Here is a 23,611-nt window from a genome sequence, read left to right on the forward strand (position 1 = left end):
GCTAAATGACGGAGAGGTGGTAACGAAATCCAAATGGACCCTTATAGATCTTTAGATCACTTTGAGAGTTACATAATTGTTAAACAACTATTACTTATTAACTTGTTAATTTACAAGAAGTCTGTTGTCTCCTAATGGTACCAACATCAATACAACATGAAATTGTGGACAAAATCGTATCCAACGACAACAAACTAAATGTCATCATCAAATGGTGGTCCGTCCGTGGCTCAAATCCGAATAAATAATGGACATTGATCTCTGTTGAAAACCACTGCATTGGACCTCCCCCACCACCAGGGGGCAAAAGACAACAACCTGGAACTTTTACTGCGCACTGCATGCTTGACCCGGAAGTACATGCGTGTTGGGTGGAATGGTGTCATGGCGGCGTGTTGTTGATATTTGTGCCAAAAAGAACATTACAGTAGGAACATAGAGCTCTACACATTATATTGTAAATATATTACAGTATGAACAGAACGCTTGGGGAAAATGTGTCCTAAAGGAGGTAAAAGGAGTCAAATGGAGTCTGTACGGCTGAAGATAAATGGACACATGACGTCGGTGGGAGAGGAGATATTGTGTGTTTTGGACAAACAGCGTGGTGTTGATGTTTGTAGTGTGACGCTTAATGTCAGAGTGGTTGTGTTGGAGCGCCTCAGCGCGGTGGGAGAGTTCATGTGCAACCTTTTCCAGAGAGAGATGGAGACACTAGAAACTCTGCTGGAGAAACAGAACAAACTGCTGGACGTTTATTCTGATATGGACCATTCTCCTAACACTGCAGGTTGGTTTCAGCATGATTTTAGCTACAAGTAGAAGATACTAGATTAACTATACTTTGTGTGCTACTTTCCCCCCCCTTTTTTTCCCCTCACTGTATATTTTTCTTTTCCCTTTTTACCTCCTTTTTGATGAATTCTTTTTTGATGAATTCCTGTTCTGTCTATAGAAGTGTCTATTTGTACGTCTCTAAATGTTTTGATGATTTGAACATGGTGGACCCTGTTGGAAACAAGTGTAATGCTTAATTGGGTCGTCCACTCACAGTTAACAGCCTTTGTATTGAGTTTGTGCTTGAAATGTACTGTAATTCTGCAAACTGTTAATAAATTCTTCAATCAATCAATCAAAACTCTCAAAGGGCACCTACGGACGGCTGCAATTCGAAACTGGCCCCCGTAAAAATCTGAATCCCCCACCCACCCCTGTTTCCCCTCACTGTATATATTTCTTTCCCCTTTTTACCTCTTATGATGATTTATTTTTGACTATATAGTTGTGTATATTCGTACGTCTAAATGTTTTGATGAATTGAAAATGGTGGGCCCTATTGTAAACAAGTGTAATGCTTTATGGTGTCGTCCACTCACTGTTAACAGTTTTTGTATTGAGTTGTACTTGAAATGTACTGTAATTCTGTAAATCGATCAATCAATCAATCAAATACGCCACATAGCCTACGTTGCCATATGAATTTTGGGTTGAACCGGTGGGGTGGGAGCGGCTATCTTTGGGAGAGCTCTTGTTCTGTTTGTCTACATGGATTATCCTTCCAATGAAGGTACTATATATGTCTTCTGTCCTCCTTCTGTCTGTGTGTACAGAGGTTTCATCTGAACACAAGGAGGAGAGGAGCTCCAGTGTGGTCCAGGAGGATCCAGAACCTCCACAACATGAGAAGAGGAGCTCCAGTGTGGTCCAGGAGGAACCAGGACCTCCACAACATGAGGAGAGGAGCTCCAGTGTGGTTCAGAAGGAACCAGGACCTCCACAACATGAGGAGAGGAGCTCCAGTGTGGTCCAGGAGGAACCAGGACCTCCACAACATGAGGAGAGGAGCTCCAGTGTGGTCCAGGAGGAACCAGGACCTCCACAACGTATTATTTACCTTTTGGTTCCTGCTGGACCCTCCAGTCTGGTCCAGGAGGAACCACAAGGTAAAAAAATAAATGATAATAATAATGAAGCTGCAGCCAGTCTCGCTCTAGCGCCCCAGGGGAAAAGATGTTGCCATAGGTGCGCGACTGCGCGTCGCTGTTTGATGATGTTGCGTAGAGTGGTCTTAATGGGGAAAAAGAGGTGGCTGAAATGTGCCTGAACAATACATTTTATATTAACTGTACAATATGTGAAGACATTGAGGGTGGGATAATAAGCCTAGAATAGTCTGTGGAAGTGTGGAGGCAAGTGGAGTGCTGGTAAGCTCGGCCCTAGCAACCAGACACCATGTCGACCCTACTCTGATTCTGGTAGTGGGATAGTAATAATAATATTAGAAATAATAAATAACCTGATACGGCCTGGGCCAGCCTAGCGATCCGGTCACCTAGACTGGTAATCCAGACGACCTTTGCTGCGTGTCATTCCCCCCATCTCTCTCCCTGTTTCCTGTCGGACTACATTAAGTCCAATAAAAACTTCCCTACAATGGAGAACGCACAGTCACACACACATCATGGCACATGTAGTTAGAGCTGTCACCATTACAATTTTAAATTGGCAATTAATTGTCACACAAATAATTGGGATTAACGATTTAAGTGTGTTTTTCGTTGGAACTGGAACGTTACAATTTGTATTTCTGTTTCTTCGTAATCACAAATGGCAAAGGGCAGATATGACAAATAACTTAAATGTACAAATTAAATCACTGGCACATTTTTTATAATCTTTTGCTTTCCAAAAATGTACAAAATAGCGCAAATAGTTGATCAACAAGCTTACAACACGTCACAAAGTGATGTGTTGTAAGTTTGTATATAAAAAAAAAAGAAAATGTATGGGCATTTTTCAACATGGAAGCAATTGACGATTATGCAAAAATAATTGCGATTATCTCAAATAATTCAAATTGCGATTATGTAATAATTGTGACAGGCCTACATGTAGTGTAAACCTCCTCCTTCAGTGGTAGTTGCGTGTGTCAAGGCCCCCTGGCCCCTTCTTCAGTTCAAACCCCTTTAAACCCATTTACACTATATTTGAAAACAGCCGATCTACAAGCTACTACTGGTGGCCAACCTAAGTGGGCACTAAGGAAGAGTGGCCACCTCAATGTAAAATTGGCTATAAGAAATCAGAGTTCTTTCCAAAATGACTGCTGTCGGGAGCTTTACAATACCGTAGTCAAATCTGAAAGGGCGAATGACTGCGGCACAAGAGTAACACACTGTCAACATGATAGTAATTGTTAAGGTTATTGTTTCAATCGTGATCCTACTTTACTGAGGCGCTACACTGTCTCTCTGCATTAGAAGTATGTGTTTACCGTGCTTATTGTAAGTAGTGTCTGTCGTCAATGTCCATCTCTCAACACAGATCTGAGCGAGTCGTCTTCGACGTTGGCACCGGGGGTGAGGCCTCGGACCTCTGTCCTCCTCACCAAGACGGACCCTAAAACGGCCGGACCAGCCCCCAAGAAGCAGGACCCCGATCACACAGGGAAGGAACGTTTTACTTGTGCGGTGTGTTGCAAAACGTACGGTCGCGTAGGAAGTCTGAACAAGCACATGAAGTCTCACACAGAGGAAACGCCCTTCGTTTGTGAAGTTTGCAATAAAGGCTTCAGACACTCGTGGACTCTGAAAACGCACCAGAAGACCCATACAGGGGAAAAGCCCTTTACATGTACAGTTTGTGGCCACGGTTATTTTCAGAAATATGATCTAAAAATACACATGAGGACTCACACAGGGGAAAGGCCCTTTACCTGTGAAGTTTGTAACAAAGGCTTTAGGCAATTTGGGCAACTAAAACCACACATGAAGACCCATACAGGGGAAAAGTCCTTTATTTGTACCGTTTGTGGCCTGGGTTGCATTAGCCGGAGCAGTTTTAAAATTCACACGATGAGACATACGGGCGAACGGCCATTTACTTGTACGGTTTGTGATCACGGCTTTTCTAAAAAGGGTGATCTAAAGAAACACATGATGACTCATACAGGAGAAAAGCCCACAACTTGTACAGTTTGTAACAAAGGCTTTCTTCGCAACGACTATCTGAAAATACACATGAGAACTCATACAGGAGAAAAACCCCTTAGCTGTGAGGTTTGTAGCAAAACATTTTGTCAATCGAGTAATCTAAAAAGACACATGAAGACTCATAACCCTTAGCTTCAGTTTGTGGCGGCAAGCTTTAGTCCAAATGCACAGATTCATATGCAGAGAAGCTGTTAGTTAAACAGAAACAAATGCTTTTTTTCAAAAGAGCATCTGAGATGATAAATGATATTTCAAATCAATATCACCATTATTTTTAACTTTTTTTTTTTAAAGCCTCGATTATTTAGAAGTCTACCCATGGCTTCTAAATCATCTGAAATAACAGATCTTTGGGCATTGGCATTGCACATTACATAGGAATAAGAGTATAATAAGAGATTACAGAGGAATTCAAGAGTGAGAGAATACAATAAAAACCCTAATCATTCTTCCTCCACACTGGGAGAAAAACAGTATCTGAAAGTTTGAAGGGGCATTTTTTACACGTGACTGCAGTTAGAACTTTTCCATTGCATCTTATAAGAGGTGGTGTTCTTGTGCTGCTGGCCTGCGAGCGCATGCTGGTGCTTATCAGTGTGATGTCGTCTGATAAGGCGTCTATACGCCACAGTGTATGGTGAAGCATAGAAACAAATTGTATTCAATGAAACCTATCTAGTTTCCTTTCGCTCTCTGTTCGTGGACAGTCTCTTGCTTAGATTTGTTAATTCATCCAATGTTTTCAGTTTCATTAAACCGATGTTTAAAACTGTGTTTAATATGTTTTGGAACTTGCTATTTTTCAAATGGGGTAGGCGAAATAAGGGACAGGGTTAGCAACTTGAATACATGCTGTGATGTTATATTCAACCATAGGCCTAATATTGCCTATAATTGTGTTATTAAACCCCTCTTTGGTGTCACATTTTAAAATGCTATTTATTTTGGTCATGGGTGGTATGGCCGACTTGGACCTAGGCGGGGATATTTCTCATGTTATTTTAACAGGCTTAAAAAGTCATCTTGCAGGAAAATAGACAATGAGAGAGAGCTTTACAACAGAAAGCCAACTAACTACTAGGGCATTTGAACACTGATGCCTGCCAGTCACAATGTGGGACAGGATCTCAATTTGTGGGACGCCTAAAACTGTCCCATGCAAAGGGGGACATCTGGTCATGTATGAGTAGCTATAGTCTAAGCCTATAAGGGTTCATACATGCTCCAGTTTAACTTTTTGGTGATAAGTTATCACGTTTTTTAATGTTAATTGTCACTTTTTCAAGGATTTGATGATTTAGTCTAAAAACATTGCACACACACACACACACACACACACCTCCACCACCAGGTGGCGAAAAACAACAGTGCATGGATCCTTTGCTGCTCACCCTTGTTGTAACACGTTGACCCGGAAGCAAATGCGTGTTGTTTATTTTCTGGAGGAGGTCAAAAAAACTGCCTATTTTCTGTAGTGTACAAGTGGAATTGTTGATCCTCGAGCGATAATAACTATTCCTTCATGACTTCACATTATATATAGTATTAACCCTTGAATAAAATGCCCCCTAAAGTACGTAAAAGGAGTCAAACGGAGTCTGTACGGCTGAAGATAAATGAACACATGACGTCGGTGGGAGAGGAGATATTGTGTGTTTTGGACAAACAGCGTGGTGTTGATGTTTGTGTGACGCTTAATGTCAGAGTGTTTGTTTTGGAGCGCCTCAGCGCGGTGGGAGAGTTCATGTACAACCTCTTCCAGAGAGAGATGGAGACACTAGAAACTCTGCTGGAGAGACAGAACAAACTGCTGGACGTTGATTCTGATATGGACCATTCTCCTCCTAACACTGCAGGTTGGTTTCAGCAAACTACAAGCAGGGACAAATTAGCCATTGGTCCAGTGGGGACGGTGGCCCAGGGCCCTTCGCTCTCAGGGGCCCTATGGGGAAATTGGGTCGCGTAGTACTAGGTTTGACACCCCAGAAAAGGGTTCCTGGGGCCCTTAATTGGCCATTGCTTTTGTTAAATTTAGGTCGAAAAGATGATAAAAACACAAAAATGTCACGTGCACACGCGATATGGGGGCCCTGCAAAAATGACCGGCCCAGGGGCCCTCGTGTGCGTTTATCCGTCCCTGGTTACAAGTAGCTAAAATAGCTTAAATTAATTTCGCTCCTATGCCACTAAAATGTGGAACGCCCTATCAACAGCCATCAAGACATGTGATCCCTAGACTCCTTCAAAACCACTCAAAGAGCACCTATACGGACGGCTGCAATTCAAAACTGGCCCCTGTAAAAAAGTCAAAGACCCCCCCAGCCTTCACCCCTTTCCATACTGTACATGTTTTTTTCCCTTTTTTACTGTATGATGATTTCCTTTTTTCTTTTCTTTTTTTCATTCATAGAAGTGTAGTCTATATTTACGTCTTTAAATGTTCTGATGAATTGAAAATTGAGGACCCTGATGTAAACAAGTCTTAGTACTTTTTCTGGTTTTATCCTCGTAGCAGTTTTTGTATTGACCTGTACTTTCGTTGAAATGTACCCATTCTGTGAATACATATTTAAATCAATAACTATACTTCGTCGTGTGCTGCTGATGCAACATACTTTTTCTGTCCTGTCTGTGTGTAAAGAGGTTTCATCTGAACACGAGGAGGAGAGGAGCTCCAGTCTGGTCCAGGAGGAACCACAAGGTAATATAATAATAATAAAGAAATATAGCCTGATACCATATTTTATATTGCGCTATATATTTAAAAAAAAGGGGAAAAAAAACAATCAAAAAAGAAAAACATAAAATCGTGTGGAAATTGTTTGGACTTGAATATATAATATATATAGTGATTGCAAAGGTATTGATTGATTCCCTGAGTCCTGTGGTGGGGGTTCTAGTCTTGTTTTGGTGATAAGTAGCTCTGGTCATTTGGTGGGGGTCTGGGGGCCACGCAATAAAAACAAATGAATCCACAAAACTAGCATAATTTGTATTGTTGATCTATTTCTACCATATAGCGCAACTTTCGTTCAACTTGGAACCCTCTGTCACATGGAACTATGGTTTTGTGCTGGAATAATTTTGGGGGTTCTGCGGGGGTCCCTGACAGGCACAAGATATTATGATATAGGGGTCCACGGCTAAATGCATATAAATTTGAGGGTCCTTGACATGAAATGGTTTAGTGTAGTACAGTGTAAACGCATTGGAAGGGCCGTGTTGGTTACCCACACAACGTGCCCGGAAAAGTGTCCTCCCTTCTGAGGTCTTACTGGTGGGCACTAAGGAAGAGTGGGCACCCTAAGTAGGCTCTAAGGAAGAGTGGGCACCCTAAGTGGGCACTAAGGAAGAGTGGGCACCCTAAGTGGGCACTAAGGAAGAGTGGCCACCCTAAGTGGGCTCTAAGGAAGAGTGGCCACCCTAAGTGGGCACTAAGGAAGAGTGGGCACCCTAAGTGGGCACTAAGGAAGAGTGGCCACCCTAAGTGGGCACTAAGGAAGAGTGGGCACCCTAAGTGGGCACTAAGGAAGAGTGGCCACCCTAAGTGGGCTCTAAGGAAGAGTGGCCACCCTAAGTGGGCACTAAGGAAGAGTGGGCACCCTAAGTGGGCTCTAAGGAAGAGTGGCCACCCTAAGTAGGCTCTAAGGAAGAGTGGCCACCCTAAGTGGGCACTAAGGAAGAGTAGGCACCCTAAGTAAGCACTAAGGAAGAGTGGCCACTCTTTTAAGTGGGCACTACACGAGAGTAACACAAAATGTCGAAACGATAGTAATTGTTTAGGCTGAGGTTCTTGTTTTCTTCGAGTCATGATCGTAATTTATTGAGGCACTACAGACTACAGTGTCTCTCTGCATTATAATTAATGTGTTTACCTTGCTTGTTATAAGTAGAGTCTCTCAATGTCATCTCTCACCACAGATCTGAGCGCGTCGTCTTCGACGTTGGCAACGGGGGTGGGGCGTCGGACCTCTGTCCTCCTCACCAAGAAGAACGCTAAAACGGCTGGACCACCATCCAGTCGTGGGACTGGGAGCCCCCCTAAGGACCGGGACCTGACCCGCGCTGCGGGGCCGTCGGGCGAGAGTCCCAGTCCTGTAGGCACCCCTCCACAGCTGCCCCTGTTGCCCACGCGCGGGCGCCCCCCCAAGAAGCAGGACCCCGATCACACAGGGAAGGAACGTTTTACTTGTGCGGTGTGTTGCAAAACGTACAGTCGCGTAGGAAACCTGAACAAGCACATGAAGTCTCACACGGAGGAAACGCCCTTTGTTTGTGAAGTTTGCAATAAAGGCTTTAGACACTTGTGGAATCTGAAAATGCACTGGAAAACCCATACGGGTGAAAAGCCGTTTACGTGTACAGTTTGTGGCCAAGGTTGTATTCACAGATATGCTCTAAAAGTACACATGAGGACTCACACAGGTGAAAAGCCTTTTACTTGTGAAGTTTGCAACAAAGGCTTTCGGCAATTTGGGCAACTAAAACCACACATGCAGACCCATACGGGGAAAAAGTCCTTTATTTGTACTGTTTGTGGCCTGGGTTGCATTAGCCGGAGCAGTTTTAAAATTCACACGATGAGACATACGGGCGAACGGCCATTTACTTGTACGGTTTGTGACCACGGCTTTTCTCAAAAGGGTGCTCTAAAGAAACACATGATGACTCATACGGGAGAAAAACCCTTGACTTGTACAGTTTGTAACAAAGGCTTTCTTCGCAACGAGCATCTGAAAATACACATGAGAACTCATACAGGAGAAAAACCCCTTAGCTGTGAAGTTTGTAGCAAAAGATTTTGTCAATCGAGTAATCTAAAAAGACACATGAAGACTCATAACCCTTAGCTTCAGTTGGTGGCAAAATGCTTTAGTCCAAATGCACAAAGATTCATTATGCAGAGAAGCTGTTGGTTAAGCAGAAACAAATGCTTTTTTCAAAGGACCATCTGAGACGATAAATGATATCAGACACATGTAGGCTGGGCCTCATGACTTCAAAATGATCCGAATAGCAGATCTACAAGCTCACAACGAGCCGTTTTGTATGCCACCATTGTACAACAAAGTATAATACAGAGTTAAGCGGTTAAAGGGACACTTCACCATTTTTCAAACTAGGTTCATATAATTGGTCCTCTCTAATGCTCGTCATAGGATGGTAGTGGTACCAGTTCTGTCTACTCACTCTGGTTCCTGTTCCACCATTAGAACTCTGGTTCTACATTTGGTTCTGTCTAGATTCTTTGGAACCTTGGGTGCTTTCACGGAACCGTGGCCATTTTTTGGGTTCCAGTTCTGAACCAACGTGTAGGGTTCTGAGCCAATTCATGTTCAGTGGGAACATTCTGAACTGGTTCAAAAAGAACAGAACCGGTTCAACTCCGGTCAAATCTGATTCAATTCTGATTTATTTGTCAAATCTGATCTTTTGGCCCGACCATTCACACTGCCGTTTGCAAGTGACCAGATCGGATCTGTCACATTTACACTGGCAGCCAAATCTAGCCTGAATCAGATCTGTGCCACATCCAGATTGGTATCTGATTTGTAGGCCTGACGTCAAAATTAAAGAAATGTCGTCTAAATCATGCCAATTTTCTGAAAAACCTCATGTTCCTATATCAGTGGTGCTCAATAATTCATGTCAAGGACCCCAAAAATTATCTGTAATTGGCCGCCGACCACCATCTGAAAATATGTTGTTTCAGGGACCCCCCAGAACAAAGATTTGAGTTAAAAACGAAAGAATATATATTCAAAGATTTGTGCCAAATTTTCACCATTTAAAAAAATAGCAGATCTACAAGCTTGTAGATCTGCTATTTTTCAATAGCTAAATTATAACATAATGCTAGAAACACCAAAAGGGGTTCCCGTCCAGAATGGGTTAAATAAGTCACATGGAATCTGATTTAGATCCGGTTGTTGCATTCAGACTGAGACGGATCAGAATTGAATCAGATTTAAAACCACCTCTGAATGTGGCTCAAGTCGCATTGGAAAAAAATCTGATTCCATGTGGCTTGTATGTGACATGTCTGCATTTAGACTTATTTAAACAAGTCGGATTCCAATCTGGATGTGGCACAGATCTGTCTGGATTCAGGCTAGATTTGGGCTGCCAGTGTAAATGGGGCCTTTAGTGTCTCAGAGGAGGGCTGTGGGCAGTTCAGAAACCTGTCTAGTAAATGTGTGTTGTTTGTTTTCAGCGTAGCGGTGGAATTGGGATCCACATCGTGTGTATGTGTATCAGGGTTCCCATGGTCATGAAATTCCTGGAAATATTTTGAAATGAGAAAATACATTTTCCAGTCCTGGAAAGGGGTTGGGTTATCAAAGGTTTTTTTGATATGCATTGTTTTTTGGCTGTTGATTTAGTCAATACAAATATTTTCCAAAACATACATAGCATTACAAGAAATATGTAACATGTCGTTTTGCGTGATTGCAGCCTAATGTGTACCAGTGTATTGTAATAATAATTAAAAAAAAGATCTACAAGCTCACAATGTGCTGCAGGCTGCAGCGTGATCCTATGTATGTATGTAGGAATATAGGTTAAATATTATGGAAATGCATTGGTAAAAATGTGTGAGAACCCTGGTGTATGTATGTCTGTGTGCAGAACTAGTGTGTGTGTATGTATGTCTGTGTAGAACTAGAACCATATTGTGCACTCAATAAGCATAGAAACAAATTGTATTCAGTTAAACTTATCTAATTTCCTTTTGCTCTCTGTTCTTGGACACAGCTGAAACGTCAGTCCTGATGTCCTGATGAGAAATAAACCTGTTGAAATTGGCCGATTCATACTCCTATTTTAGAGCCGAATAAAAGTCCGTTCGGCGCTGTAGAGCCTACAACGTGACGTCATTTGAGGTTCGGGGGGGGCGGGTACTGTCCTAAAGTCGGCTCTTCGGTGCTGCTACTGAAAATTTCTGACGAGCCGAAATCATTCGGTATGAATCGGCCCTTGGTGTGTGCGACCTCTCTCTACCTATTCTATGATGATTTAAGCTGGTAACCATAAGTCAGAGCGTGGTGGTCACAATAAAGTTTGATGTCATTTTCGACCATAGGCCTAATATTGCCTATAATCGAGGTTCTATTGAAGAGCCTAAAGTCTGGTCGCTTGGAATTGGGGCCGAGGATCGTATCATGATTAGCACGAGGTAGAAATACGAATCCTTGAAGACAGCTGATCTAGTAGTTATCTGTAAAGTAGGTTACACAACTAATGTCAAAGCTTAATTCCACCTTAAACCTGTCGAGGCCTTATATTTATAGTCTGACGTCATTGTTGTGATGTCAGGGCGACATCTCGTATCCTTCGTAACATTGCCTATAATGTTAAGTTTGGTCATGGGTGGTATTGTAAATGGTAAATGGTGCATTTATATAGCGCCTTTATCCAAGGCGCTTTACATAGATTGTGCATTACATTCACCCATTCATACACCGATTGCGGCGGAAGCCATGCAAGGTACCAACCAGCACATCCGGTGCAATTTGGGGTTCAGTGTCTTGCCCAAGGACACTTCGACATGTAGACAGGAGGAGCCGGGATTCGAACCGCCGACCCATGGATCATTGGACGACCTGCTCTACCTCCTGAGCCACAGTCACCCCCGGTTGTCGACTATTGTCGACTTGGTACTGTAGCCTAGGCCTACATGGGCAACTGGCGGCCCGAGGGCCACATGGCCACATGCGGCCCCCACCTTCACTTAATGCGACCCGCAGGTTAATATCGGAACACTGATATATTATTATTTTTCCAAACATGCAAACATGACCCCGCTTGAATTACTTCTATATTCGTAGCTTAATGACTAGTGTTGCAAATAATGTTATTTACTTTTTTCATGTCCATTGTAATGTATTTGTATATAGTTCATAACGTTAACATAAGTATAACTAAATGCATTTGAAATTAAGTACAAATACTTTTCAGGATTCCAATTCAAAAATAGCAACAAAATTATTTAGGATTTCAATTCAAATATAGCTGATCTCAAAATGTGTCGCAGTGCGACGCGTTTTGAGCTTGTAGATCGGCAAGTTTTGCTACGACAGTAATGTAATATGCAATGTGGCCCTCTGGAGTGAGTGTGGAAATATAGTGGCCCTCTCCATCGTCAAAGTTGCCCACCAGAGCTTTACAACAGAAGGCCAACTATTAGGGGCCGCATTTGAACACTGATGCCTGTCGTCAGTCACAATGAGGGGACAGGGTCGGGTCTCAATTTGTGTGGGACGCCTGAAAAGTCTTGGAAATGAGGGACTGAATACAGGCCTTTAGAGCCTTCGTCCTACCTCGCGCCCAACACTCTGGGGTGCTGACCAACCCAACATACACAAGTCACACAACCTCTGCAGTGGCGGGCAGCCAATGTTTGGTCAACGAAAATCAACCTTTTTGTTTAAATTTGTTTCTGTAGTACTGCTGTAATAAGGTTGTTGTCCCCAAAGATAACTAATAAGAGGTGAGTAAAGAGTGTAATTGATGTTGAATTAGGGATTAAAAAAAACATCCAGTATCCACATTAATTTCCTCCATCTTACTTCAATTTAATGTTTGTCACTTTTACAAGGATTTGTTGATTAGTGAAAAACGCGCGCGCACACACACAGTCACACACACACACACACACACACACACACACACACACACACACACACACACACACACACGCACACACACACACACACACACACACACACACACGTTACACACCACCACCACCAGGCGGCGAAAGGCATAAGGCAAATATCCTCCTTTGCTTTGCTGCTCACGCTTTGTAACACGTTGACCCGGACCGGGAGTGTTGTTTATTTTCTGTGACCGTTATTAAGCGTAACGGTGGAATTGTTGATCCTCGAGCGATAATAACTCTATTTACACATTTGTATGAGTAATTAATTAACCAATTCAAATCAATAAAATGTCTCCTAAAGGAGGTAAAAGCAGTCAAATGGAGTCTGTACGGCTGAAGATAAATGGACACATGACGTGAAATGAAATGAAATGAAATCTATATTTACCCAGGGTATCTGGGCTAAGCTCAAGAACTTGTTTCCAGCCAGGCCCTGCTCATAGAACACATTTCATCGTAGTGGTTGATGCCTTGTTCAAGGGCATTTCAGCGGTGGTAATTTTTAACGTGTCGGACGGCTGGTTTGAACTGGGAACCTTCCGGTATCTAGACCGCGCCGCTATCCGTTCGGCCACCGCTGCCACACGTCGGTGGGAGAGGAGATATTTAATTTGTTTTGTGTTGTTGGCGTTTGTAGTGTGTGACATGCAACATCTTCCAGAGAGAGATGGAGACACTACACAGATCAGGTTGGACCATGTCTCATCATGTTAAACACATGTTTACACAGCGTTTAAGAGTTATAGCTATAAGCTGCTAGCTGAACTATCTCTGGACCATATAGCTCTAATGCAGTGGTTTTCAACCAGTGGTCCGGGGACCACCAGTGGTCCTTGAGGGGGGTTCCAGGTGGTCCCCATGCAGCTAAATGATGGAGAGTTGGTAACCAAATGGACCCATATAGATCTTTAACTCTTGAGAGCGTAAAATGAAACCAAATGGACACGGGTCCATTTGGTTTCATTTTACGCTCTCAAGAGTTACATTATTTGCATTACTTAATTTACAAGAAATCTACACAATTAGAATGTAGAGAAGAATTGTTATTTTGATCAACGTTTGCCAACAGCATTGAATTGTGGACAAAATCTTAGGCCAACAATAACAAAATATTCTTCAGTTTTGGGACTGAGAGAGGCTACATCTCATCAAATGGTGGTCCGTCGGCGTGGCTCAAATGCCAAATAAATATTTGGGCCTTGATATGAAAAGGGTTGAAAACCACTGCTCTAATGCATTATGGCGGCTGTGGCTCAGGAGGTAGAGCAGGTCGTCCAATGGGTTGGCGGTTCGATTCCCGGCTCCTCCTGTCCACATGTCGAAGTGTCCTTGGGCAAGACACTGAACCCTACATTGCCTCCAATGAGTCGGTCGGTGTGAGCTTTCCACCATTGGTGTGTGAATGTGCGAAGTGAGGACGCTGGCGTCGACTGTTCGCCGCTTCACCTCCCATGAATGAATGAACCATTGTAAAGCGCTTTGAGCACTCGGAAAAGCGCTATAAAAATGCAATTAATTATTATTCATTATTATAGAGATATGGACTAATGAGCTATAGCTGAACTACACTTTGAGTTGTGTGTGGTGCTGATGGTACTCTTTCTGTCCTCCTGTCTGTGTGTAAAAGAGGTTTCACCTGAACACGAGGAGGAGAGGAGCTCCAGACTGGTCCAGGGGGAGGAACCACGACCTCCACAGATTGAACTAGAAAAGGTGCTCCTCGGAGCACAGGTCTCCGCCAGGTCAGGTAGGTTATGTGTGCTCAAAGTTCAATGTGAAAAGGTTATTAAGAATACAAAATCTGCACAGCAATTTGATGCTCCCAGTTGAGGTTTGTAATATGTGACTGTTTTGATCCGGCACTAATAGGTTATTGGATGTGCGTTTCTTTTGGCCGGTTTTCAGCAGTGTTTTCGTCGACTAAAACTAAACAAAAAATGTTCGTCGATAAATAGAAACTAAATAAAAACTAAGCTATGATGACGGGAAGGGACTAGTGGACAAGAGATCCAGTATAAGTCATTTTACACTTGGTTGCATGCTGAAAATAGCCGATCTACAAGCCCACAACGCGTCGCACTGCGACACGTTGTGAGCTTGTAGATCGGCTATTTTCAGCAAGTGTAAAAACAGTCATTACGACGGCATCAAGCCCCGCCAAAATACATTTTAGTCGACTAAATCAACCGTAGATTTAGTCTACTAAAATCTCATGACATTTAGTCAACTAAAACTAGACTAACACTAAAACATTCCAGGTAACTAAAATGTGACTAAAACTAAGTGAAAACTATTCAAAAGACTATGACTAAAACTAAAATCTAATTTTGCTGCCAAAAACAACACTGGTTTTCAGCCTCCTCTGCTATGTAAAAAGCTTGCCATTTCTTCCTAGGCCCTTCACGGACGCCGCGTTCACGATTTGAGGCATTTTGTTTGCATTTGAGTGCAATTCTTTGGCCATTGGTTATGAGTTTCATTTCTACCGGCCGTGCTGTAGATAGTGAGATAGCTGCGGAATAATAATTTAAATTAAAGCTGCAAGCAGCGATGATGACCCTGCAAATATAGACCAATCAGAACAGGGAACAGAGCTATGTAACTCTAAATAACACTGAGACCAGTGAGGCAACTTGTGACTGTACGACAAACCGTTCAAAGGTTATAGCAAAAATTAGGAACTATTTTGTTTGGGCCCCCTAAAATAGTCATATTTGAACTGGGGGCCCTCCAAAAATAACTGGGGATCCCTCACCCTGACAAAGCACTTGAAATTGTAGGAGTTAAGGCATTTAGTTAACGGTTCCCACCATAGTGTGAGCTTGTAGATCTCCTATTTTCACAATCTTTGCCTCTTGTCTTTCTCAATGTGCTATATAAATAAAGGTTGATTTGATTTGATTAAATTGTCACTTGTTTTGTTTTGTTTTGCACAGTATAAAAACAACGCAAAAGAAAATATATAAATATAAAAGAAAAGGTGCTAGGAGGAGGCAAGAAGCCCAAAGGGCTCCTACCTATGTATGACACAATAAACACATTTAGAACATGATTGGTAAACAAGAACATAGAACATTTCCGAAAATGTCTCGCCACAGATCGGAGCACGTCGGCGCCGGGGGTGGGGCGTCGGACCGCCGTCCTCCTCACCAAGAAGAACACTACATCGGCCGGACCACCCTGCTGCAGGCGGCCCGGGCGCCCCGCCAGGAACCGGGACCTGGCCATGCACGCGGCAGGGGCGGGCCAGGCGTCCCCTCCCAGTCCCAGGCAGAGGAAGAGGCCCCGCAGCCCCTCCCACAGCACGTCCAGCTCCGAGAGCGCCGGAAACGACGCCGACGACCACCTCCTACTGGGTACAGAACACCACATCACCTTAACCCATTTTGACCTGAGATCAGATTCTAAAAATGTCTTCTACATCCTGACAGTTTTCTGAAAAAGCTATGTTTCTATGTCAGTCGTTCTTCGATTTTTCAAAAATAGCAGACCTACAAGCTCGTAGCGCGCCACTCGGTGGCGCGCTATGAGCTTGTAGATCTTCTATTTTTCAATAGCTAAAGCATAACGTAATGCTAACACCAAAAGGGGTTCCCGCCCAAAATGGGTTAACACAATCAGCGCCGGGATTCCTTCAAAATAGAAGCTCGGGGTGCCGGGAAGATATGGCCACTTTTACTCTGTAAAGCTCCCCCACTTCCGTTCCGGTAAAAAAAACGTAGAAATATTTTTGCTTGCTTACCTTTCTCTCGTTTTGATAAAACATCCATCTGATCAAAACCACGGAGAGCGCCCTAGATTAGGAGATACGAGGCATTCTTTCTGAAGCGGTAAACCAAGGACAGTCTAAGAAAGACGAGACGCGAAGACCGTACGGGCGACGCCATGTTGCTCACATGGTGCTCCATGGAAGGAAAGAAACATGCGCAGTTGAGACCAGGAAGTTGGACATGACAAATCATAGATATGACACAAATGGCCCAGCAGATGGCGTGATGCCACTGACAGGAGATATGCTTGTGCATATCATGTCACGTCATTGCATTTTACCTTTTATATTAACGTTTTAACAGCAAATGGATAAGTAAGTCCCAGCATGGATCATCACACAGACAGTAATGTTGGTCGGACGTGACATATGTACAAGCATATCTCCTGTCAGTGGCATCACGCCATCTGCTGGGCCATTTGCGCCATATCTATGATTTGTCATGTCCAACTTCCTGGTCTCAACTGCGCATGTTTCTTTCCTTCCATGGAGCACCATGTGAGCAACATGGCGTCGCCCTTACGGTCTTCGCGTCTCGTCCTTCTTAGACTGTCCTTGCGGTAAACTAGGAAGTGACCGGGACCGCGGATGAACGAAGAGCGAAGCGTATGGTGGCCTTGGAGGCCAAAAAAAAAAAAGAATATATGATATCATTGCCCACACGTCGTGCGGTCTGAACCACTTAATAATGCATTTGAGACACGGACCACCAGTTGTTGACATTTAGCTTCTCAGACCCAAGAATATTTTCTATTACCACAATTCCATGCTGTATGTGGTACCATAGTAGAGAAAACGTAATTTAATTAACTCCTGCCGATGTTGAATGATAATTTTACTCGTAAAATTACTCTGTAATGGTCCATTGAGTTTCATTTTACACTCTCAATAATTTTAAGGTCCATTTGGTTACCAACTCTCCATTTGGCTGGGGACCACGTACCTGACACCCCCTCAAGGACCCCTGGTAATCCCCAAGACCTATTTAATCATGCAGGTGAAATTCTGTTTTTCAGCCTCACCCTCGCCCAGTTGATTGTTGCCCAAGTGGTACCACTGCATACACATCAAATAGAGACTATAGTAGTAATAATATAGTATAGTATAATATAGTAGTAATAGTAGTACCATCTGAAGGTAACAGGTCATCTCGCCCCTTTGCCAACTCGCCCCCGCGAAAAGTAAAGACGGCTCGCCCCGGAATTTCGAAAAGTGAAGACGGCTCGCCCCAAGCCGTCGATAGCTCGCCCCCAAAGTGTGGATATCTCGCCCTACAGCGTGGATATCTCGCCCCAAAGCACGGATATCTCGCCCCATGTTTATTTCATGTTTATTTTACCTTATTTCTCATATTAGAACATTTAGAATCAATGTTGTTTGTCAAAGGAGAACATTTAGAACCAGTTTGTTGTTGTTGGTCAAATTAAAATTATGCATGGATAATGAATGGCTCACCCCCCTCCATTGTTCTGGAAATTCCATTCTGGAAAGGTGTTCCATTCCTCCATTGTTACTGAAATTAGTTGTTGTTGTTGTACTATTCTGCTATGTCTGCCTAAAAGTACAGTAGGCCTACTTGAAATTCCATTCTGGAAAGGTGTTCCATTCCTCCATTACTGAAATGAGTTGTTGTTGTTGTACTATTGTTGTACTATTCTATGTCTGCCTAAAAGTACAGTACTTGTTAGAGTTAAAGATTTAGCTGGGGACCTGGAGTCTGTGAAATCTTTCACAGACTTACAGCGCCACCAACAGGTGGATTTTTGAAAATGACTCAAATCATGAAGGCAGCGTGCAATTTACGTGGAATCTTTCACAGACTTTCATACTAGGCTGATGAATATATCCCACCCTTTTCACATTGGCCAGTTACAGCGCCACCAACAGGTGAGTCATTTTTGAAAATGACTCAAATCATGAAGATTTTAGGCTGAGACATAGATTTTTGAAAATGACTCAAATCATGAAGGCAGTGTGCAATTTACGTGGAATCTTTCACAGACTTTCATACTAGGCTACTAGGCTATATATATATATGTATAAATAAATGGTTACATTCCTACAGTTGATCTGTTGTTGTTGTTGTAGTAAGCACACTCAAACAAAAGAGGCTGATGACCCCCCTTGGGCCCCCTCCACTCTCACTATAACTAGACACTTTACCTCCTCCCTCTCTCTGTTTAAAAGTACAGGTAAAAATATAGTACAGGTACAAATCTCTTTCTCTCTCTGTTTAAAAGTAGGCTACTATAGTGAATCAGAGGACCATGACAGCAGCTTAAACACAACTCTTTACTTTCAAAACTCAGAGTCATAATAACAACAAAGGAACATCATCACACATCATGTTGTATGTCAAGACTGAAGTAGTCGATCCCAGATACTCCCCCCAATCATCACAAATGCAACACAGGAATACAGCACAATCAAAAATCTCTCTCTCTCTCTCTCAGCTGTTACCTTGAAAATACAACGGTTTTACGGGGCGACTTGTCCAGACTTTTGGGGGCGACTTCTCCGGACTTTTGGGGGTGACTTCTCCGGGCTTTGGGGCGACCGATCTTCCCGTTGGAGCAACCGATCTTCGCCGCTTGGGGCGAGTTGGCAAAGGGGCGAGCCGACTCGTATTCCATCTGAATACCAGCACCCACACACATCAGATAGTAGTACCGTCTGAATATAGCCTCGAGTAGCCTTGATATATCACTGCGTGGTATATTAGTCTCGTCCCTCTCAGCATTAGATATTTCTTCCAGCAATGTCCGTGTCCCGCCCCATATTTGCATACCGGGCCCTGGTTGGTTATAGCCTGGGTCCAGACGAATCTGGGTTGGCTCGTCGTCACCACTTCGGCCGTGAAGTCCTCCCACAATTGAGTGGGGCCGAAGAGTTGGCTTCGAGGCTTACAGGTCATTAAATAAATCCTTTTTGAAAAGTCTATGGGAAAAATGAATGGGTAATAATTCTCTTCCGGGCCGCTCATCGGCTCTATTATGGTTGGGGAACATTCACAGAAAATAACCAAAGCACAAGCTCAGACCATGCGTTTATTAAACCCTGTGTGTTCATACCTTGTACAGGACCTTGAGTGAACCAAAACGTCAGTTTTAGGGAGCATTTTAGCTGAACTGTGGTGGGAATCGCTTAAATATATAATAAATGGTAAATGGTGCATTTATATAGCACTTTTATCCAAATCGCTTTATATAGATATAGACATTCACCCATTCACAGAATTAGAATCATCTTTATTGTCACATCACAGTTTTACACGTACAAAAGTTGGTGAAATTTGTTTTTGTGCATAGTTCCCATTGTGTTATTTTCACACACATTCACACACCGATGGCGGAGGAAACCATGCAAGGCACCAACCTGCACATCCGAAGCAATTAGGGGTTCAGTGTCCCATCCAGTCCCATCCGGTCACTCTACCCCTGAGCCACTGCCGCCCCAACACCCAGACCAAACTAAAACATTAAAAATCACACCCGTGTGAAATGAGGGGCGCTCTTGTCATCGTACATCAATTTATGTTGGCGGACATTTGACATTGCTACATGATGTACATAAGGTGGTCCCTTATTGGCCAAGCCCACCAACATGTGATTGGTTAGCTGATTTGCTCGTTTACATATGACCTAAGTTTCCCCATCAATGTCAATGGCGTTCAATGTTTTGATGTTTAATTTACGTCATCACTGCGCAAAAAGCATGGAATACGGATGTGTATATTACAGGAAACTCCTGTTAAACTTTCCAACAAACTCCGGTAAACTCCCGAATTGTACCATCACACCCGTATATTACCGTATATTAACTGTATATGCCCGCTAAACTTGAGGTTTACGGGCAAAATACAGTGCCCATAATTGCCCGTTAACTCCTCTTTTCACGTAGTGATATTTAGCGGAATTATCAGCTCTTATCATCATACATCATCATGCATCATCTCATACTGGCCAATCAGAATGCCTGTTGGTTAGCTGACTTGCTCGTTTACATATGATGTACATTTTCCCTTCAATGTCAATGGCGTTTCATGTTTTGATGTTTAATTGACGCCATATTTAGCGGAATTCTGATGTAATTTCTCCGTTCATTGTCAGTGGCAAATATTGAGACGTGTGGGGACAAGATTTAGCGCACATTTGACCTGAATTCCCCTTTTATTGTCAATGGCAAATCTTGAGACAAAAGCTGTCTATAGAAGGGGCTAGCGCCCCTTAACCCATTTTGACCTGAGATCAGATTCAAAAAATGTCTTCTAAATCCTGACAGTTTTCTGAAAAAGCTATGTTTCTGTCAGTCGTTCTTTGATTTTTCAAAAATAGCAGACCTACAACCTCGTAGCGCGCCACTCGGTGGCACGCTATGAGCATGTAGATCTGCTATTTTTCAATAGCTAAAGCATAACATAATGCTAACACCAAAAGGGGTTCCCGCCCAAAATGGGTTAAAAATGGTTCTGATTATGGCAGACGTTTTGCAATGAGACATGTGTCGATTGGTTGCCATCAGTCGCACGACTATGAAATAAATCTTTAAATTAAAATATGTCATGTTTGCTTTCATTGTGTCTTTTCCCTAGACTCCTTGCAACTCCCTGTGTGTAAAGAGGAGGTTTCCTCTGAAGAGGAGAGGAGCTCCAGTCTGGTCCAGGAGGAACCACAACCTCCACACATTAAACAGGAAAGACCAGAAGAGGTTGATGGGCCAATGCTGACAATACTAGCAGTGAAAAGTGATGGTGATGGTGATGGTGATGGTGATGGTGATGGTGATGGTGATGATGATGATGATGGTGATGGCGAAGACAGAGACACAGGGCCTGTAGCCAGCAACTCAACTGATGAACACATGAAAACACAAGAAACTCACTCCATGCCAAGGCGGGGGCGTCCCCCCAAGAACCGGGACCAGGATCACACGGCAGGGAAGGAACGTTTTAGCTGTGCGGTGTGTGGCAAACGGTACGGTCGTAAGGCAGATCTGAACAAGCACATGAAGTCTCACACAGAGGAAAGGCCCTTTGCTTGTGAAGTTTGCAATAAAGGCTTTAGACACTCGTGGAATCTGAAAACGCACTGGAAGACCCATACAGGGGAAAAGCCCTTTACATGTACAGTTTGTGGCCACGGCTGTATTCAGAAATGTGATCTAAACATACACATGAGGACTCACACAGGGGAAAAGCCCTATACTTGTGAAGTTTGTAAAAAAGGCTTTAGGCAGTCGTGTCAACTAAAACCACACATGAAGACCCATACAGGGGAAAAGTCCTTTATTTGTACAGTGTGTGGCCACGGCTGTATTCACAGGAGCCATCTGAAAATACACATGATGACTCATACGGGGGAACGGCCATATACTTGTACGGTTTGTGACCAAGGCTTTACTCAAAAGTGTGCTCTGAAGAAACACACAATGACTCATACGGGAGAAAAACCCATGACCTGTACAGTTTGTAACAAAGGCTTTCGTGGCAACGATCATCTGAAAATACACATGAGAACTCATACAGGAGAAAAGCCCCTTAGCTGTGAAGTTTGTAACAAAGCCTTTTGTCAATCGAGTAATCTAAAAACACACATGAGGACTCATAACCCTTAGCGTCAGTTTGTGGAAAAACGCTTTGGTCCATATAGTTCAACAGAAACAACTGCATTTTTCAAAGGAGAATCTGGAAAGCTGGAACTTACACAGTATGACTTCAAATCAATATCACCATTATGTATAGCATGTGCCTCGATTATTTACGATTTATGATTGATTACTTTGTTTAGTTTTTATTTGTATTATATTTTTCCTCTCCAGAATAAATGAAAAAAATAAAGGGAAGCGCTGCACACTCGGATCTGTACACAATCAATGTATTTATTTTGAATAAATAAAACGTTCAAACAGGAATGACAAACCCAGACAGATCAGATTGTCTGTCTGTCTGTCTGTCTGTCTGTCTGTCTGTCTGTCTGTCTTCACAGCTGGATCAGTCTTCCTCCAATAGCATCATGAATATTGCTGAGTTGTTAAGTTACATTGAACATTATTAGTTTTTGACACAGATTGACTACTGTATACCGAAAATAGCAGATCTGCAAGCTTTCTACGTTGTAGGTTCTATGTTTGTCGATTACGTTTTGCAGTATAAATCAGGCATATCAACGCCGGCCAAAATACATTTTAGTCGACTAACTAACGGATGGTAATGTGTTTTGGTATCGGGTATGGTTGCCCCTAAACCATCTCGCCCCTCGATTTTTCTGCCGACCTCACGCCGACCGCTCGGTCCGATTCTTTATTTATATTTCTTTATTTTATTTATTTTATGTTACTGAGAATAAGGTTAGAAATAAGTTTAGGGTTAGGCATAGGGTTAAGTTTACATATAGGGTTAGGTTTAGGCATAGTTTTACTGAGGTTAAGGTTAGGAATAAGGTTAGGTTTAACCGTTTAAGCATAATTTACTGAGGTTACTTTAGGATTACCGGCCGCCCAGTTCCACCAGCTGTACGCCTGGGGGGAGTTGGTAAAGGGGCGAGTCGTTTGGTATTCTGTGTTTTTACACACAGGACTCAAACTATGGTTGAAATCAAATCAACTGCTCACATGCATAGTTTCTGACTGGTTACCTGAATGATTGTCTACTTGTTTTGTTTGGGTTTTAGACTAGTGGTATTCTATTTTAGAAAGGTCCCCGCACACCGAGCGCGTTTTTCTGATTTTTAGCGACGTTTCTCCGTCGGTTTTCCGAAAAACGCGTCCAGTGTGCAACCACCTTTACTGTAGGCCTATAGCCTATGTTTTTCCCTTTTCCCTCCTTATATGATGATTTCTTGTTTTTTATATTGAAGTGTATATTTGTACGTCTAAATGTTCTGATGATGAATTGAAAATGGTGGACCCTATTGTTAGTTAGTTAGTTAGTTTTTTTAGTTAGTTTATTTATCTCAGTCATTTTTAAACAATACAGTTGAACATTCAGAACATTCAGAATGAGGGTTAAACAAGTGTAATGCTTTATGGTGTCGCACTGGCCACAGTGGGAACAAGCCATGGCCCAATCATTGTATAACTGTACCTTTGTACTTTGTGCAAACTGACACTTCCATCCATCCATCCATCCATCCTTTATTCAGTTACACACCTCCTCCACCAGGTGGCGAAAGGCAACAGTGCCTGAACCGG

General features: G+C 42.9%; 3 protein-coding genes across 3 annotated transcripts; all 3 read left to right on the top strand.

The window, feature by feature from the left end:
- The first annotated feature begins 374 nt into the window (after nt 1-374).
- On the top strand, nt 375-4,856 carry LOC306940527 (uncharacterized protein). The gene is made up of 3 exons (XM_079525625.1): nt 375-790; nt 1,611-1,943; nt 3,325-4,856. Exons 2-3 carry the CDS (start codon nt 1,680-1,682, stop codon nt 3,328-3,330), a joined length of 270 nt encoding a protein of 89 aa, XP_079381751.1. The 5' UTR covers nt 375-790; nt 1,611-1,679; the 3' UTR covers nt 3,331-4,856.
- A 501-nt stretch (nt 4,857-5,357) lies between these two features.
- LOC306940578 (uncharacterized protein) lies at nt 5,358-10,506 on the top strand. Its single transcript, XM_079525675.1, has 3 exons — nt 5,358-5,848; nt 6,634-6,693; nt 7,914-10,506. The coding sequence occupies exons 1-3, from the start codon at nt 5,554-5,556 to the stop codon at nt 8,840-8,842; spliced, it is 1,284 nt and encodes a 427-aa protein (XP_079381801.1). The 5' UTR covers nt 5,358-5,553; the 3' UTR covers nt 8,843-10,506.
- On the top strand, nt 5,617-22,264 carry LOC306940539 (uncharacterized protein). The gene is made up of 5 exons (XM_079525636.1): nt 5,617-5,646; nt 13,257-13,343; nt 14,282-14,401; nt 15,753-16,010; nt 21,015-22,264. Exons 2-5 carry the CDS (start codon nt 13,322-13,324, stop codon nt 22,034-22,036), a joined length of 1,422 nt encoding a protein of 473 aa, XP_079381762.1. The 5' UTR covers nt 5,617-5,646; nt 13,257-13,321; the 3' UTR covers nt 22,037-22,264.
- Nucleotides 22,265-23,611: the final 1,347 nt, after the last annotated feature.

The sequence above is a fragment of the Electrona antarctica genome (genome assembly GCF_951216825.1).
Source record: "Electrona antarctica genome assembly, chromosome: 2".
Taxonomy (NCBI): Eukaryota; Metazoa; Chordata; class Actinopteri; order Myctophiformes; family Myctophidae; genus Electrona; species Electrona antarctica.

Excerpts from the sequence above, each read along its gene's own strand:
- LOC306940539 (XM_079525636.1), top strand. The coding sequence starts at position 13,322 with ATGGAGACACTACACAGATCAG. Across the intron at positions 13,344-14,281 it reads GGAGACACTACACAGATCAG|AGGTTTCACCTGAACACGAG; the intron begins GTTGGACCATGT and ends TGTGTGTAAAAG. Across the intron at positions 16,011-21,014 it reads CGACGACCACCTCCTACTGG|ACTCCTTGCAACTCCCTGTG; the intron begins GTACAGAACACC and ends TCTTTTCCCTAG.
- LOC306940578 (XM_079525675.1), top strand. The coding sequence starts at position 5,554 with ATGCCCCCTAAAGTACGTAAAAGGAGTCAAACGGAGTCTGTACGGCTG. Across the intron at positions 5,849-6,633 it reads TTCTCCTCCTAACACTGCAG|AGGTTTCATCTGAACACGAG; the intron begins GTTGGTTTCAGC and ends CTGTGTGTAAAG. Across the intron at positions 6,694-7,913 it reads GGTCCAGGAGGAACCACAAG|ATCTGAGCGCGTCGTCTTCG; the intron begins GTAATATAATAA and ends CTCTCACCACAG.
- LOC306940527 (XM_079525625.1), top strand. The coding sequence starts at position 1,680 with ATGAGAAGAGGAGCTCCAGTGTGGTCCAGGAGGAACCAGGACCTCCAC.